Source organism: Cebidichthys violaceus, unplaced genomic scaffold (genome assembly GCF_023349555.1).
Source record: "Cebidichthys violaceus isolate CVI_PGR_0920_01 unplaced genomic scaffold, fCebVio1.0.p SCAF_17, whole genome shotgun sequence".
Classification (NCBI taxonomy): Eukaryota; Metazoa; Chordata; class Actinopteri; order Perciformes; family Stichaeidae; genus Cebidichthys; species Cebidichthys violaceus.
The window spans coordinates 11233391-11245411 of record NW_027176340.1 but is presented as its reverse complement, the minus strand read 5'-3'; the positions used below and the strand labels follow the sequence as shown (position 1 = coordinate 11245411).

At 38.3% G+C, this 12021-nt stretch overlaps 3 protein-coding genes across 4 annotated transcripts; 2 read left to right on the top strand and 1 right to left on the bottom strand.

Moving 5' to 3' along the window:
- Positions 1-2158: 2158 nt before the first annotated feature.
- On the bottom strand, positions 2159-6233 carry ghrh (growth hormone releasing hormone). Of its 2 annotated transcripts, XM_068711779.1 has the most exons (6): positions 6166-6233; positions 4093-4183; positions 3280-3384; positions 2502-2606; positions 2263-2388; positions 2159-2179 (listed from the first exon to the last, which is right to left on the bottom strand). In XM_068711779.1, exons 2-6 carry the CDS (start codon positions 4167-4169, stop codon positions 2167-2169), a joined length of 426 nt encoding a protein of 141 aa, XP_068567880.1. In that variant the 5' UTR covers positions 4170-4183; positions 6166-6233; the 3' UTR covers positions 2159-2166. The 2 variants fall into 2 exon arrangements, with proteins under 2 accessions (XP_068567880.1, XP_068567879.1); XM_068711778.1 differs by lacking the exon at positions 6166-6233 and having other exon boundaries at positions 4093-4240.
- A 1159-nt stretch (positions 6234-7392) lies between these two features.
- LOC137873546 (transcription factor HES-5-like) lies at positions 7393-8196 on the top strand. The gene is made up of 2 exons (XM_068711776.1): positions 7393-7467; positions 7581-8196. Exons 1-2 carry the CDS (start codon positions 7405-7407, stop codon positions 8007-8009), a joined length of 492 nt encoding a protein of 163 aa, XP_068567877.1. The 5' UTR covers positions 7393-7404; the 3' UTR covers positions 8010-8196.
- A 2602-nt stretch (positions 8197-10798) lies between these two features.
- si:ch211-193l2.6 (uncharacterized protein LOC561947 homolog) lies at positions 10799-11198 on the top strand. Its single transcript, XM_068712729.1, has 2 exons — positions 10799-10854; positions 10964-11198. The coding sequence occupies exons 1-2, from the start codon at positions 10799-10801 to the stop codon at positions 11196-11198; spliced, it is 291 nt and encodes a 96-aa protein (XP_068568830.1).
- The last annotated feature ends 823 nt before the right edge of the window (positions 11199-12021 follow it).

The window sequence follows — 12021 nt, the reverse complement described above, 5'->3', positions numbered from 1 at the left end:
ACTCAGACTGCTGACTTCACCTTAACCATAGATTGCGTTTTTGTTATTCCCTATTTCTTTGTCCCATTAGGAACAAATCTCTCTATGGCCAGTATGGAGAGGCATGCAACCCATGTCCATACATGTAAGTCTATGTAATACATGTATATAAGTATGTAAGTACATACTCTTCCTGGCTTAGACCTCTGCTTAGGAGTTCAATTTGTTTGTGAACTACAGGATGATGTTCACTACTAAAACAGTGTGTAACCGTAGTATGGTGAAAAGAGTGATAAAGTCAGTTATACCTGTTACACAGCAACAGCCCCTTTTCACAACCGTTTTGATGTGTCATTACAGGGTAAACTGAGGAGTAATTAATAACATTAATTGGTATGACTGTGACATACTAAATAGAATGGGGCCCTCATTAATTTATTTTATTACCTATACCAATTAAACCAGACCAGCACGACAGCAGCGTCCTGGAATGCAGCCTTTATTGACGTTAATGTCACCTGTTGTTTCACGGCAGATATTTTGGCTCGTCATAGGAAATGGGTCAGGATAAAACACAGGTGATACAAACGCCATTAATGATGACTCCTCCATGCATGCACAGCTCTGGAGCTAAATGGAACAATTTTTTTCACCTGTAATGAGCCAAAATGTATGCTGTGAAAAAAGACCATCAGACAAAGTGGTGCCACAACACTAACTTACCCTGAGTGACAGGTTCCTATTGACACTTTAACTGTTTTAGTTATTTCACATTGACGGCGATCACTGTATTTATGTCAGTGTTTTTGTCCGTTCTGTTTTTACGAGAAAGGGCAAGCTCAAATCGTGGCCATCTGGTAGAGGCACTTCCTGTGGCAAGCTGCCACTGTTTGGGAGAGGTGCCGCGACAGTTTAGCCTTTATTTTTCGTAATTTGACAATATGTGACAATAGATTAAGGTTCTTGAAGGTATGACTGTTGGTAGTTGTAATTGGTTTAATAAAAAAAAGCCGAATTGTAATAGTATCGCTACTCATTTTTATTAAACTAAGCTAATATAGGCTAAAGTCAGTTGGTACTTGTTGCCCATGGCAACGATAAACACTTTCAGTCAGCGGACTGAAGAAATGCAAATTGTAAATATGGATAAGATGCATTGTACTGTTTACAATGATGACAACCCATACAACCTATTGACTTGGATATATATATATATATATATATATATATATATATAGATATATATATATATCTATATATATATATATATATCTATATATATAGATATATATATAGATATATACAGTATATGTGCCACAAGTTGTGGCAGCTGCCACAACTTGCCGCAGCAGCTGCCTCTGTTTTGGAGAGGTGCCGCGGCTGTTTAGCCTTTATTTTTCGTTATTTGACAATATGTGACAATACATTAAGGTCCTTGAAGGTACGACTTTTGGTAGTTGTAATTGGTTTAGTAAAAAAATGCCGATTTGTAATAGTATGCTACTTTTATTAAACTAAGCTAATATAGGCTAACGTCAGTTGGTACTTGTTGCCCATGGCAACGATAAACACTTTCATGCAGCGGACTGAATGAATGCAAATATATATATCTATATATATAGATATATATATATAGATATCTATATATATATATATCTATATATATTTATATCTATATATAGATATAGATATATATATCTATATATATATATATATATAGATATATATCTATATATATATATATATATATATATATATATATAGATATATATCTATATATAGATATATATTTATATGTATGTATGTACATATTTCTACAATTTGTATATAACTTTTTTTCTCTTTGTCCTGTCTGTCCCAACACAACAGGAGTCTATCTGTGATTGGTCATCTGTGGTTTACAATAACTGGAATGATGTAGATCAAGCTTCATGTGATCAGGTTATTCTTACTCCCTCCCCCAAACTACTGTCCAACAGTCATACCTTCAAGAACCTTAATGTATTGTCACATATTGTCAAATTACGAAAAATAAAGGCTAAACTGTCGCGGCACCTCTCTCAAACAGTGGCAGCTGCTGCGGCAAGTCGTGGTTGGAGGAAGTGTGAGAATACATCTGCAATGGTTATGAAGAGTGCTGTCGGCGAGGAGCACTGGCAGCCTTCAATCTGTCCGATCCACCAAATCTCAACTCAGCAGTCTGTGAAGAGAAGAGTCAGGTTAGTGACGGACTAACGTGTCATTATGCTTCCTTCAGAGCTCTAGAGTATAATGCTCTATCACCTGTGCCTCATGACGTTCCCCTGCACTCCTCTGTATCTCTGATTGCTCTGGATGGATGTTAGATCTTCTTTATAAGTCCCTTCGTAGATGTCTGACTGACGTTTCATGTAGCTTTCACTTTTATCTCTGTGGAGGAAAAAAACAACAACACATCAGCAATTCATATTTCACTGTTTATTCCTGTTGGAAATTGCAGCGTTGCTCTGGACGGATTAATTCTCCTCTCATGCTCCACCTACCCGAGCCGTTTGCCCATGATTGTCTGAAGGAACTTCCTGGCAGAGATTTGGCCCAGCACCTTCCTGTAACTGTTTGTAAAGATGGCATCAGCGTGGCGTCCGGAGCTAAAGTCAGAGAGGGGACAATTATTGCACAACAGTATTCTTGAAGGCAGTTCAATTAAGCAGCAGCAACAACCAGACAGGTATGGAATGTATCTGTCAGTCCGTTTTACTATTATCCAGCTTAAAGGGCCAGTTCAATGAAATTACAAAAAAAAGGTAATTTCTTCTTCTTTATTATCGACCTGCACAACAATTACAGAGAAGCCGCCGATGGAAATGAATACCTTGGTTTCAGGCTCCCTCCAACAATGCTCGATAAAAATGTATTTAAAAAACAAAAATCATGCAAGTAAAAGCAAAATGAGAATCAAAGACATTAAATAGTGCAAGTTAAAATTTAAACATAAAGTAAAGTATTATGAATTTGTGCGAGACAGTATTGCAAATGAATAAACTGAAAGAAAAACAAGAATGTAATGAATGTATAATCATAATATATATATACACACATATATACATATACAGAGGTGTAAATAGTGTGTTAGTCTTATTGTCGGCAGGATGAAATGTATTCACCAGCCGTACATATAGTTTGGGTTTTATAGAAATCTTTCAAAAACCATATCTATTTGCATAGATATCACTCTTGTTTTTTTTGTTTTTTTTATTTGGGTAAAGCGACCATTTTAACCCTATGTTAGATCAGCCACTCAGTCCATATTAACACACTGACCGTAACTCTGCTTGCTCCCTGGGAGGACTCGTGTCGTCCTCGAGCTGCTCTGCTGGATTCTTCATAGAAGATGTCATCAGTATGGATGTGTCCCTCTGGCCGAACCTGAGAAATATCCTCGTTAACTAAACGATTGTAGAACGTTCTATTCAAATATCCCCACACACCATAAATGCATTCAAAGTTTTTTATGATGAAGATGGATTTCATCATAAAGATTTCCATATCTTATGGCAAAATGCTTTAGCTCTTGTAAAATGATGTGCTCTGCTGCTGCGGGCACAGGGCACATGTGATTAGAGTGCTGTGCAAATGTAACGTGGTGACTAATCCAGACATCTTGACCCTGTTTAGCATGACAAAATGCAGAGGGCACAGCTATGACATGCAAAGCAACCAAGTGAAAGGTAAAATATCATGCGCTTTGTGCATGAAAATGGTCACATCTTAAAAGCCCTGACACTGTGGTCAAGTCATTGTCCATCACCCCCTGAGCTCAAATCAGTGTCACGTTGTGTATCTTCTTCATTATCGGCTTTTTAATGTTAAAATGTTTCCCATTACACTCGCTGAAGCTTTCCAACCGCATAACCTGTCCTCTGGAGCTCAGCAACGTTTAATCATACAGAGGAGTGTATTCTGATGCAATCTGTCCGAATTCTACTCCAAAAAATGTTTTATCCAGAGTAATAATCTTCAAACACTTCTCAGTATACAACCAGTCATAATGAATAACTTAAAATCATCCACGAAACACGAACACAAAAAAAAATCAGCAATGGAAAGAATTTCAGTAAATCTTCCAGGACTTACCTAATGGACGGGTAGAGCGGGGAGCCCGATAAAGACATGACCAGGCAACAAAACAGCAGCAGTGCAGCTTTCTCCATCCTCACAGCCAGTCCTGGAGAAGAAGAACGGATAGCTAGAATAAATGACAGGAGTAGAAATTACATTAGGAAAAAAAAGAAAAAAGAAAAAAAGCTGAAACCACAGTTTCCCTCAACTAGCCTCATCGCTCTGCAGAAGGACCTGAAGTTGCAGCAGGCAGAGATGTATACTATGATGGACAACATCAACATTTAATCTAAAATATATTTGCTAATTACATGTATATAATACACACATTACATTTACATATAGAGTTACCTGGATATCTTTTTTTTTGTGTCAGTTCTGAGCGTCCCTGCAGTTGCACTTTATTTGGTGCTCTCCACTCTCATCATTTCTCACTGCCAGGAAAGGCTGGACAAAAGCAACACTGGAGCAGTACTGTTTGTTATCCCTCTATCCATGGTCAGCTTATATGTACCTGTAGCTCCCCGTCACTCCCACATCACACATGATCTTTCTCTCTCTCTCTCTGTCTCTCTCTCTCTCGCTGTCTCTCTCTCTCTCTTTCTGAGCTGTCATCGTGCTTCTTTCCCTTTTTGTCCTTCTCCCATTTTTTCAAATCCAAGTTTGTTTTATTGCCATGATTAAATACAGAAAAGCGTGTTGTGCAAGGTTTACAATGTAGGTATAATAATTCAGAATATAGATACAAAATGACACAAATGGTTGGTACATTACCACATAGTGTACTGTGATTTCAGACAAATAAAATAAAAGAATATAGGTGATAGGATGATATACAGTTTATAGTATATAGTAAATGTAATGGTAATTTTGACAGCCATTACTTTACATCCATTACGCAAATGTCATCCCTTAAATAAATTGTCTACAACTAGCACCTGTCAAGGAAAATACAAATGCACCTATAGACCTATGATCTAGTAGTATGATCCTAGTCTGTTATTGGACATGATGAACATCTTAATGCCTATTAAACAAAAAATAATTTGAATAAACAGCTCTTTGATACATTTTTGAATAGATTAAATATGTTTCATTAATTATTGCAAGGCTAAATACTGCATTATTTCAAAGCTTTACATTGTGCACACCTAATATTTAATAGTTGGTGCTACATCACGACATTGCAGTTCTCTTTGTAATTTGCATAAAACATGCAAAATAATGTCTATAATGTTTTGTCAATGATTTTAGAGACACAAACATTTTTTTTTTTGCCTTTGAAGATTTTCTCAGAGTCTACGATTACGGCAGATTGACATGATGATTCAGCAACTCTTAGTAAAATGGCAAAAAAGAATAAGGAAGGGCTGTCTCACAGCAGTGGAAAGGTTGAGAAGGCGTACAGGCTAGCAGATTGGTGGAAGAAAGGAGTTTGTTAATTGTGAAGTTTATTAAGCTATTGTTAAAATAAAGTATCTGTATAAAGTATTTTGTTTCCTGTTATCTGTATGGGAGAGGAGGAATGGCTGGTGGGTGGAAAAGAAAGAAGTGGGTCTTTGGGATGTTAGGTGTGAGACATCATCAAGGTTGAAGATCTAGGTTGTAAGATCTAGCTTGGATCATCAATTATCAGTGACTAATGGCGGAGGAGTTTAGAAACGATCCCGAAGCCGGATAACTTTGAAAACTCCGGGTAGTGTATTCGTGTGGACGGACGGAAACGCATACGTTTGGAAACGATGACGTAGACACCCGCGATCGACTACCAGGTTAATTTAACATGGACAACTGATTACAGCTGTTATTGTAGCGATCAGTGAGCGGCGTGAGAGAGAGAGAGATCAGTGAGCGGAGAGAGGCAGAGAGAGAGAGAGAGAGAGAGAGAGATCAGTGAGCGGAGAGAGGCAGAGAGAGAGAGAGAGAGAGAGAGAGATCAGTGAGCGGAGAGAGGGAGAGAGAGACCCGCAGCTGTAACAAACGTTAAGTCTGAAAAATAAAACTTATACAACTTTCCACAAACTGCATCTGTTTGAGTTTATAGAGGAAGATTTGAGAGAAGATCTTAAGTATCAAACACGTACTTACGATCATTAAAGACTACTTTATTACTCTGGTTACAAAATACGACAATCTACTTCCTGTTTACATCGGCGCATGCCCAGTGTACGTGAAGAGTCACGTGATATTCGTTTCCAGGCGTGTGGTGTGGACGGAGATCATTTCGGAAACGATGGCTGAAACGCCGTGTGGACGAGATCATTTTCGTTTGAAAACTTCGTTTCCAAATGAAAACGGAGTAGTATGGATGTAGCCTAAGTCATTCTCCTGAGGGATTTGGCACACTTCATGAAACAGCTGCCCCCCCCCCCGAAACCTCCCACATTCATGAGTAGAGTTGAAGTTTTGATCCAGTTAATGGTCAGTAATGTGGCATGATATTGACCTGAGGTTCACAATGTATGGCGATGATTGAAACTGAAAAAATGAAATGATTACGTTATTTAGTGATACTTTAGGACAGTTTCTTCAACAAAATGTTCACACTGTTAGAATCAGCCAATGGTGTCCTTTCCCTCCAGATGGTTGGTGATGTCAGGCTCCGTTTCTATAACAACACAGTCAGCATCTGTCACAGAAGTGCCTTTGTGGTTCATTGACCGGACCATACAGGGAGTCTGTGTGGGAAACTGAGCTCAACTTGTTACTCACACTGATTCAAGGCACGTGTCAAAAGACTCTGCTGCATGATCATTGTGTTGAGTTTATTCAAATGCCATGAATGGGTATCAAACTGGTTTGTAACATCATATTTTACAAAATGGTGCATTTTTTATGAAACAAAGCTTTATGAAAAAGTTTTTAAAAATGAAATAACTAATTTGTCAATTAGGATTTCACCTATTACATTTTAAGTTTTTGCTCAAATGAATATTAGAAAAATAAAATAATCAACTTCATTGTTATGCTGCATAATAGTCTGCAATCAAAATGTATTTGATGCTCCACGGCATGACTGTATGACTACCACTTCAACTGAAGATTCTGCAACATTAACAGACAGTTAAAAAAGAAACCAAGCAAGCAAGAGGATTTTTGCCCCCCCCCCCCAGTCCTCCATCTGTTCCCCTGAGATCTAACTATTGTCCCCCAGGCTAACAGTGAACATGCTGCTCCACATCCCTCATTGTCTCACCAAGCTTTCTGATTGGCTGAAACTGTGGGAAATTCCAACTAAACCAAGACCCACACATTCATATGGAGATGTGGGACTATAAATAGGTGGGATGAAGCCAGCAGACATCAGATCAGCACAGAGATCCAGACATGGCACCTACAATCACTGCAGCGATGACCAATTCTCAGGAGCACCTGACTCTGACCCACAAGGTAAATTGAAGATTCAAGAAGATTTAAATGTTGTCAGTGAGACGTTGTCTTTCTTCATGCTAACACTTTACTCCAGAATAAGTTTATTAATGACTTTGTTCCTCTTTCTGCAGCTCAGAAAGCCTCTGGTGGAGAAGTTACGCAGAGAGCGAATCAACAGCAGCATTGAGCAGCTCAAGTCTCTCCTGGGTCCAGAGTTCCTCAAACAGCAGCCAGACTCCAAGCTGGAGAAAGCAGACATCCTGGAGATGACAGTTTGTGTCCTGAGACGACTGCGGCAGCAGCAGCAGCATCCAGCTGTGGACTCAGCAGCTGTTGGTCAGGGCTACTCCAGATGTGTCCAAGAGGTGACACACTTCCTGTCCAAGGAGCAGGTGAAGACCCAGTCCCAGAAGAGACTGCTGAACCACTTCAGCAAGCTGCAGTCTTCCTCTGATCAGAACCTGAGAGAGGTTAGCTTCTCTCCTCTGAGCTCCACAGTCCAGACCAGCGTCACCAGAGACAAGAGTCCAGTCAGCAGCGCCCCCTGGAGGCCGTGGTAGACACCTACAAACTGGAGCTACTACCAGACAAACTGAGATGACCACATTGGTCAAAGATTACTGGAACTGAATTCTTAAATGTTATGAATTGTTCTTCTGTTTGTACAGAAGGTTGCATTAAGTTTATGTTTCCTTTGTGGAAGATGCAATTATTATTGTACATCATTGTACTTCATGTATTGGTGGAGTGGTATAAGTGATACATTTGTTATCTTTTGATTGTTATGGATCATTTTGATCAGAAACATTAGTTGTTTTGTTTTAACTGACTTCAATCGCTCTGATTACTCAAAACTGATCTGTTGTTAGATCAAATTGTTTATTCTTTTTTTCTAAAAGATTCACTTAATATCACACTGTCACAATTTTCCATTGACTGTAATGTTTTCTTTAATGAACATGAATGTATTTGGCAGTTATTAACCCGCATTCATTACACTGTGGTAATAACATTTTGATCTGTTTTAAGGTCCGTTTTTATTGTTTTGCTTTTATTTATTAAGAGCAAATTATTGTTTTTGTTTGAAAAGGCGTTTGTAGTCTCTTCTCAAATGTGTTTGTCTTTTATAAAGACAGTCAATCCTTTACTCTCTCTGAGTACAGTGTGTCTTGTAGAAATCTACAAGTTGTTGTTGTGATGTATCATCACATTTAGTTGGACTTGTCATACTTTCTGTGGCTCCTTGCGCCTTGTTGAATAAACAAACACTGCCAGCTGAAAACCTTGAGTTCTTGTGATGTTTTTTTCCATAGCTTTTAATAATATTTAATAACGTACATACATTTTCTCAGCTCTGTTCCCATTTCAAAATAAGTTAGAGTTTCACTCTTCACTATATATATATATATATATATATATATATATATATATATATATATATATATATATATATATATATATATATAAGACCCCCCCAATCCACCCCTTCATTTGTTCAGGGTAACATTATACAACAGAGACAGGTAACTGTTTTTGACATCTGATTATCATTTTTGTCTTATTTACATAAAACTATAGCACATAAAATAAAATAAATTTATAATATGTATAATATATTGTAATTTAGTTATTTAGATAAGACACAGGTTACATGACAAATACAATTTGTATTTCCAGTTCACCATTTCAATGAGAATTAGCATTAACCATTGCAGTAGCTCCTTAATCGACCAGCATCAATCCAAAACTCATGGAGTTTCATCCATGTGTTTTGTTCTTCGTCTATACAAAAGACACAGAGAGAGAGAGAAAGGTCAATGAAAGAGTCTCACACACAGACACACACGCATGCATGCACACACACGCACATATGCATGCACTCATCATCAAGGGTGTATTTTATGTTGGTTACACTTAGAGTTGATGGTTCAGGTCAACTCATGAAGCTATCAAAAAAAGTGCAGTTTGATTGGCTGACAGAATCATAAATATAAGACAAAAAAACATCACGTGAAATTGAAATATTTGAGTTTATTTCTTTGCAATTCCTATAGAACCTATATATTAATTATGACCCTTTTAAGTTGTTATCTATAAGTTTATTGTTTTTCTAAGCAGAAGAAAAATAATATTGTTGATTGTTTATTGTTATGCACCAGTCACCAAGTCAAATTCCTTGTATGTGTAACGTACTTGGCAATAAACGGTTCTGATTCTGATTCAGATTCTGATCTCAGAATCTGGAGAATTCTTACAATATAATCTCTGACATGGCATGTTTTGTACCTTTTCTTAATATTTTTGATTTGTTCTATAACAAATGCCTTGCATTTATTATTTGTCTGTGAGCACACTGAGGCAACTGCAAGCTGTAATCATGTGGAGGTGGGTTTACCTTTACCCTGCTTATCTCCTCTCCATCTGTCTGCGTGTGTGTGTGTGTGTGTGTGTGTGTGTGTGTGTGTGTGTGTGTGTGTGTGTATCTGCTGTTTGTGTAATAGGGGGCTCAGGTTTCCCAACTCCCCTCCTCTGAGCTCCCACAGCTCCCAGCGCGAGGCTGAACGTGCCCCGGTCACACGCCCTCCTCTCTCTCTGGAGCTTGGAGCCAAGGCGACACACGGCTTCCCACACTTCTGAATGCAGGCTGCTCAGCTGCAGGCACAATAGAAGTGTGTCTGCTCCCACAAAGCCTCGGGACGGTTCTCAGGCAGAAAGCCACTTCACACACAAACCATCTGCTTTAGCTGTAACTCACTGCTGAGACACAACCAACCAGAAAATATCACTTTCAAACATTAGTGCAGCTTTTGGATCTTGTTTTAAACATTGTTTTTAGTTATATTGTATTGGGGTGTAATGCATTTTCTATTTATTAATTTTATAAATGATTTTTTTAAAAACAGTTCCACTTTTAATACTTTTCAATACAACAATTTGTCCTTCGTATGTTGCAGATTTCTGTTGAGACATGACAATGTATGAAATTATTTAGGATATTTTCATTTCACTTCCCTACATTATAGTTATTAAAGAATCTTCATCATAATTGGCGCCCAGGCCTACGCATCACAAAAACAAAATTTTCCCGTGTCTACCTCAGGAAACACATTTTCCCACTGACCTCGCTGATGTATGGCATAAAGATAAAGCATCCCACCTGTTCTGTGTGACGGGCATTAAGTTCACTCTATTGTCCTGCTAGGAGCCCCCTGATTGGCTGGAAAAGCAGAGGGAGCGCAGCATTTAACGGCATAAATGCAGAGCAGCAGGCACCGATGTCAAAAGAGACTTCCTCCAAACCTCCTCAAGCAACACCAGAAGTTCCCACCACCGAGAAGTAAACCTTATCATGGCTCTCTACGCAGACCTCGCTCTTCAAGACAGCGTGAAGGAGCAGCTTTTTCGGTAAGCCAACGCTGCATTTCTTCAAATTCACAACTTTAAATAAATGTGTTCCTTGTATTTATTTGTATTAAGTTCTCTTTACTAAACTAAATTACCTTGTTTCTCTCAGGTGTAAACTCTACATGCTGGAGAGGAAATGCAGCAGCGGCGTGGAGAAGCTGAAGGCTCTGATTGGAGAGCACCTGCAGAACGGGATCCCCATTGCAGACATCCTGGAGAAAACAAAGTCCCTGCTCACATTGAAGAAAGCCCTGCTGTCACACAACGGCTACTCCAAATATTCAAGGGACATCTTACGTCTGTTTCCCGATGAGGAGGAGGACTTGGCTCCACTGTGCTTTTAAAGACAACGAGGAGCTGCAGTGAAAGAGTTGCAGTTTATTGATTTGTGAACTACAGACTTCAGTGACGCCAGCTGCATCTCTGTGTGGTGATCTGTTGACTGTAGATAAATGCATTGTTTGCGTTGCGACAAGCAGATCTACAGAACCTTTGTGGTTTTTATTTTAGCTTCAACAGAAGCCAGAGGAAGAAAGACGGAAACGTGGATTCAGAGGAGAAGTTGAAGAGAAGAAGAGTCCGTAGCTGACTTATTAAAACATGCTGTGCTGCTATTTGTGGGATTTATTATTCTCGTGATTGTAGTTTGTGTTGGAACAAGACCATGGAAGATAAATTGGGTCTTTTAACTATGCTGGAATTAGTTAGGACCAAGACGTTTTTAAAAGATTTAATTTAATAATCTTCAAAATCTATATAGATGAACTGCAGTATATTTTAAGCCAAACAGAGATATATGAAGCTATTGTTCCTGAGAAAATACTGTATAGGGTTATATTGCGTACAGTGCCTTACTGCCTTGTTTCAAGGTATGATGTACCATATCCTTAAACGCCATCCTTTCTTATGAAAAGGGATTTGTTATTGTTTTGTGTATGCCATGTATGCATATTCTTTGGTTTTATTCACCTGTTTTAATTGTATTCATCCAAAGTGGATTGAAATTTGTTTTGTTGCTTTTGCAGAAGAAAATAAATATGTAAGAAATTTAAGTCTTTTCATGTCACCTCATTCAAATCAGTCTTGGAGGAATACTTCATTAAAGTATTCAGAACATAATACAGTCGTATTCTGTACAGATAATTACATTTTGAAGATTGTTTGTTT

Coding starts and splice junctions, on each gene's coding strand:
- ghrh (XM_068711779.1), bottom strand. CDS start 4,169: ATGGAGAAAGCTGCACTGCTGCTGTTTTGTTGCCTGGTCATGTCTTTA. Junction 2,607..3,279: donor AGGGAGCAAGCAGAGTTACG/GTCAGTGTGTTA, acceptor CTCTGACTTTAG/CTCCGGACGCCACGCTGATG. Junction 2,389..2,501: donor ATCATGGGCAAACGGCTCGG/GTAGGTGGAGCA, acceptor TTTCCTCCACAG/AGATAAAAGTGAAAGCTACA.
- LOC137873546 (XM_068711776.1), top strand. CDS start 7,405: ATGGCACCTACAATCACTGCAGCGATGACCAATTCTCAGGAGCACCTG. Junction 7,468..7,580: donor ACCTGACTCTGACCCACAAG/GTAAATTGAAGA, acceptor CTCTTTCTGCAG/CTCAGAAAGCCTCTGGTGGA.
- si:ch211-193l2.6 (XM_068712729.1), top strand. CDS start 10,799: ATGGCTCTCTACGCAGACCTCGCTCTTCAAGACAGCGTGAAGGAGCAG. Junction 10,855..10,963: donor GTGAAGGAGCAGCTTTTTCG/GTAAGCCAACGC, acceptor TGTTTCTCTCAG/GTGTAAACTCTACATGCTGG.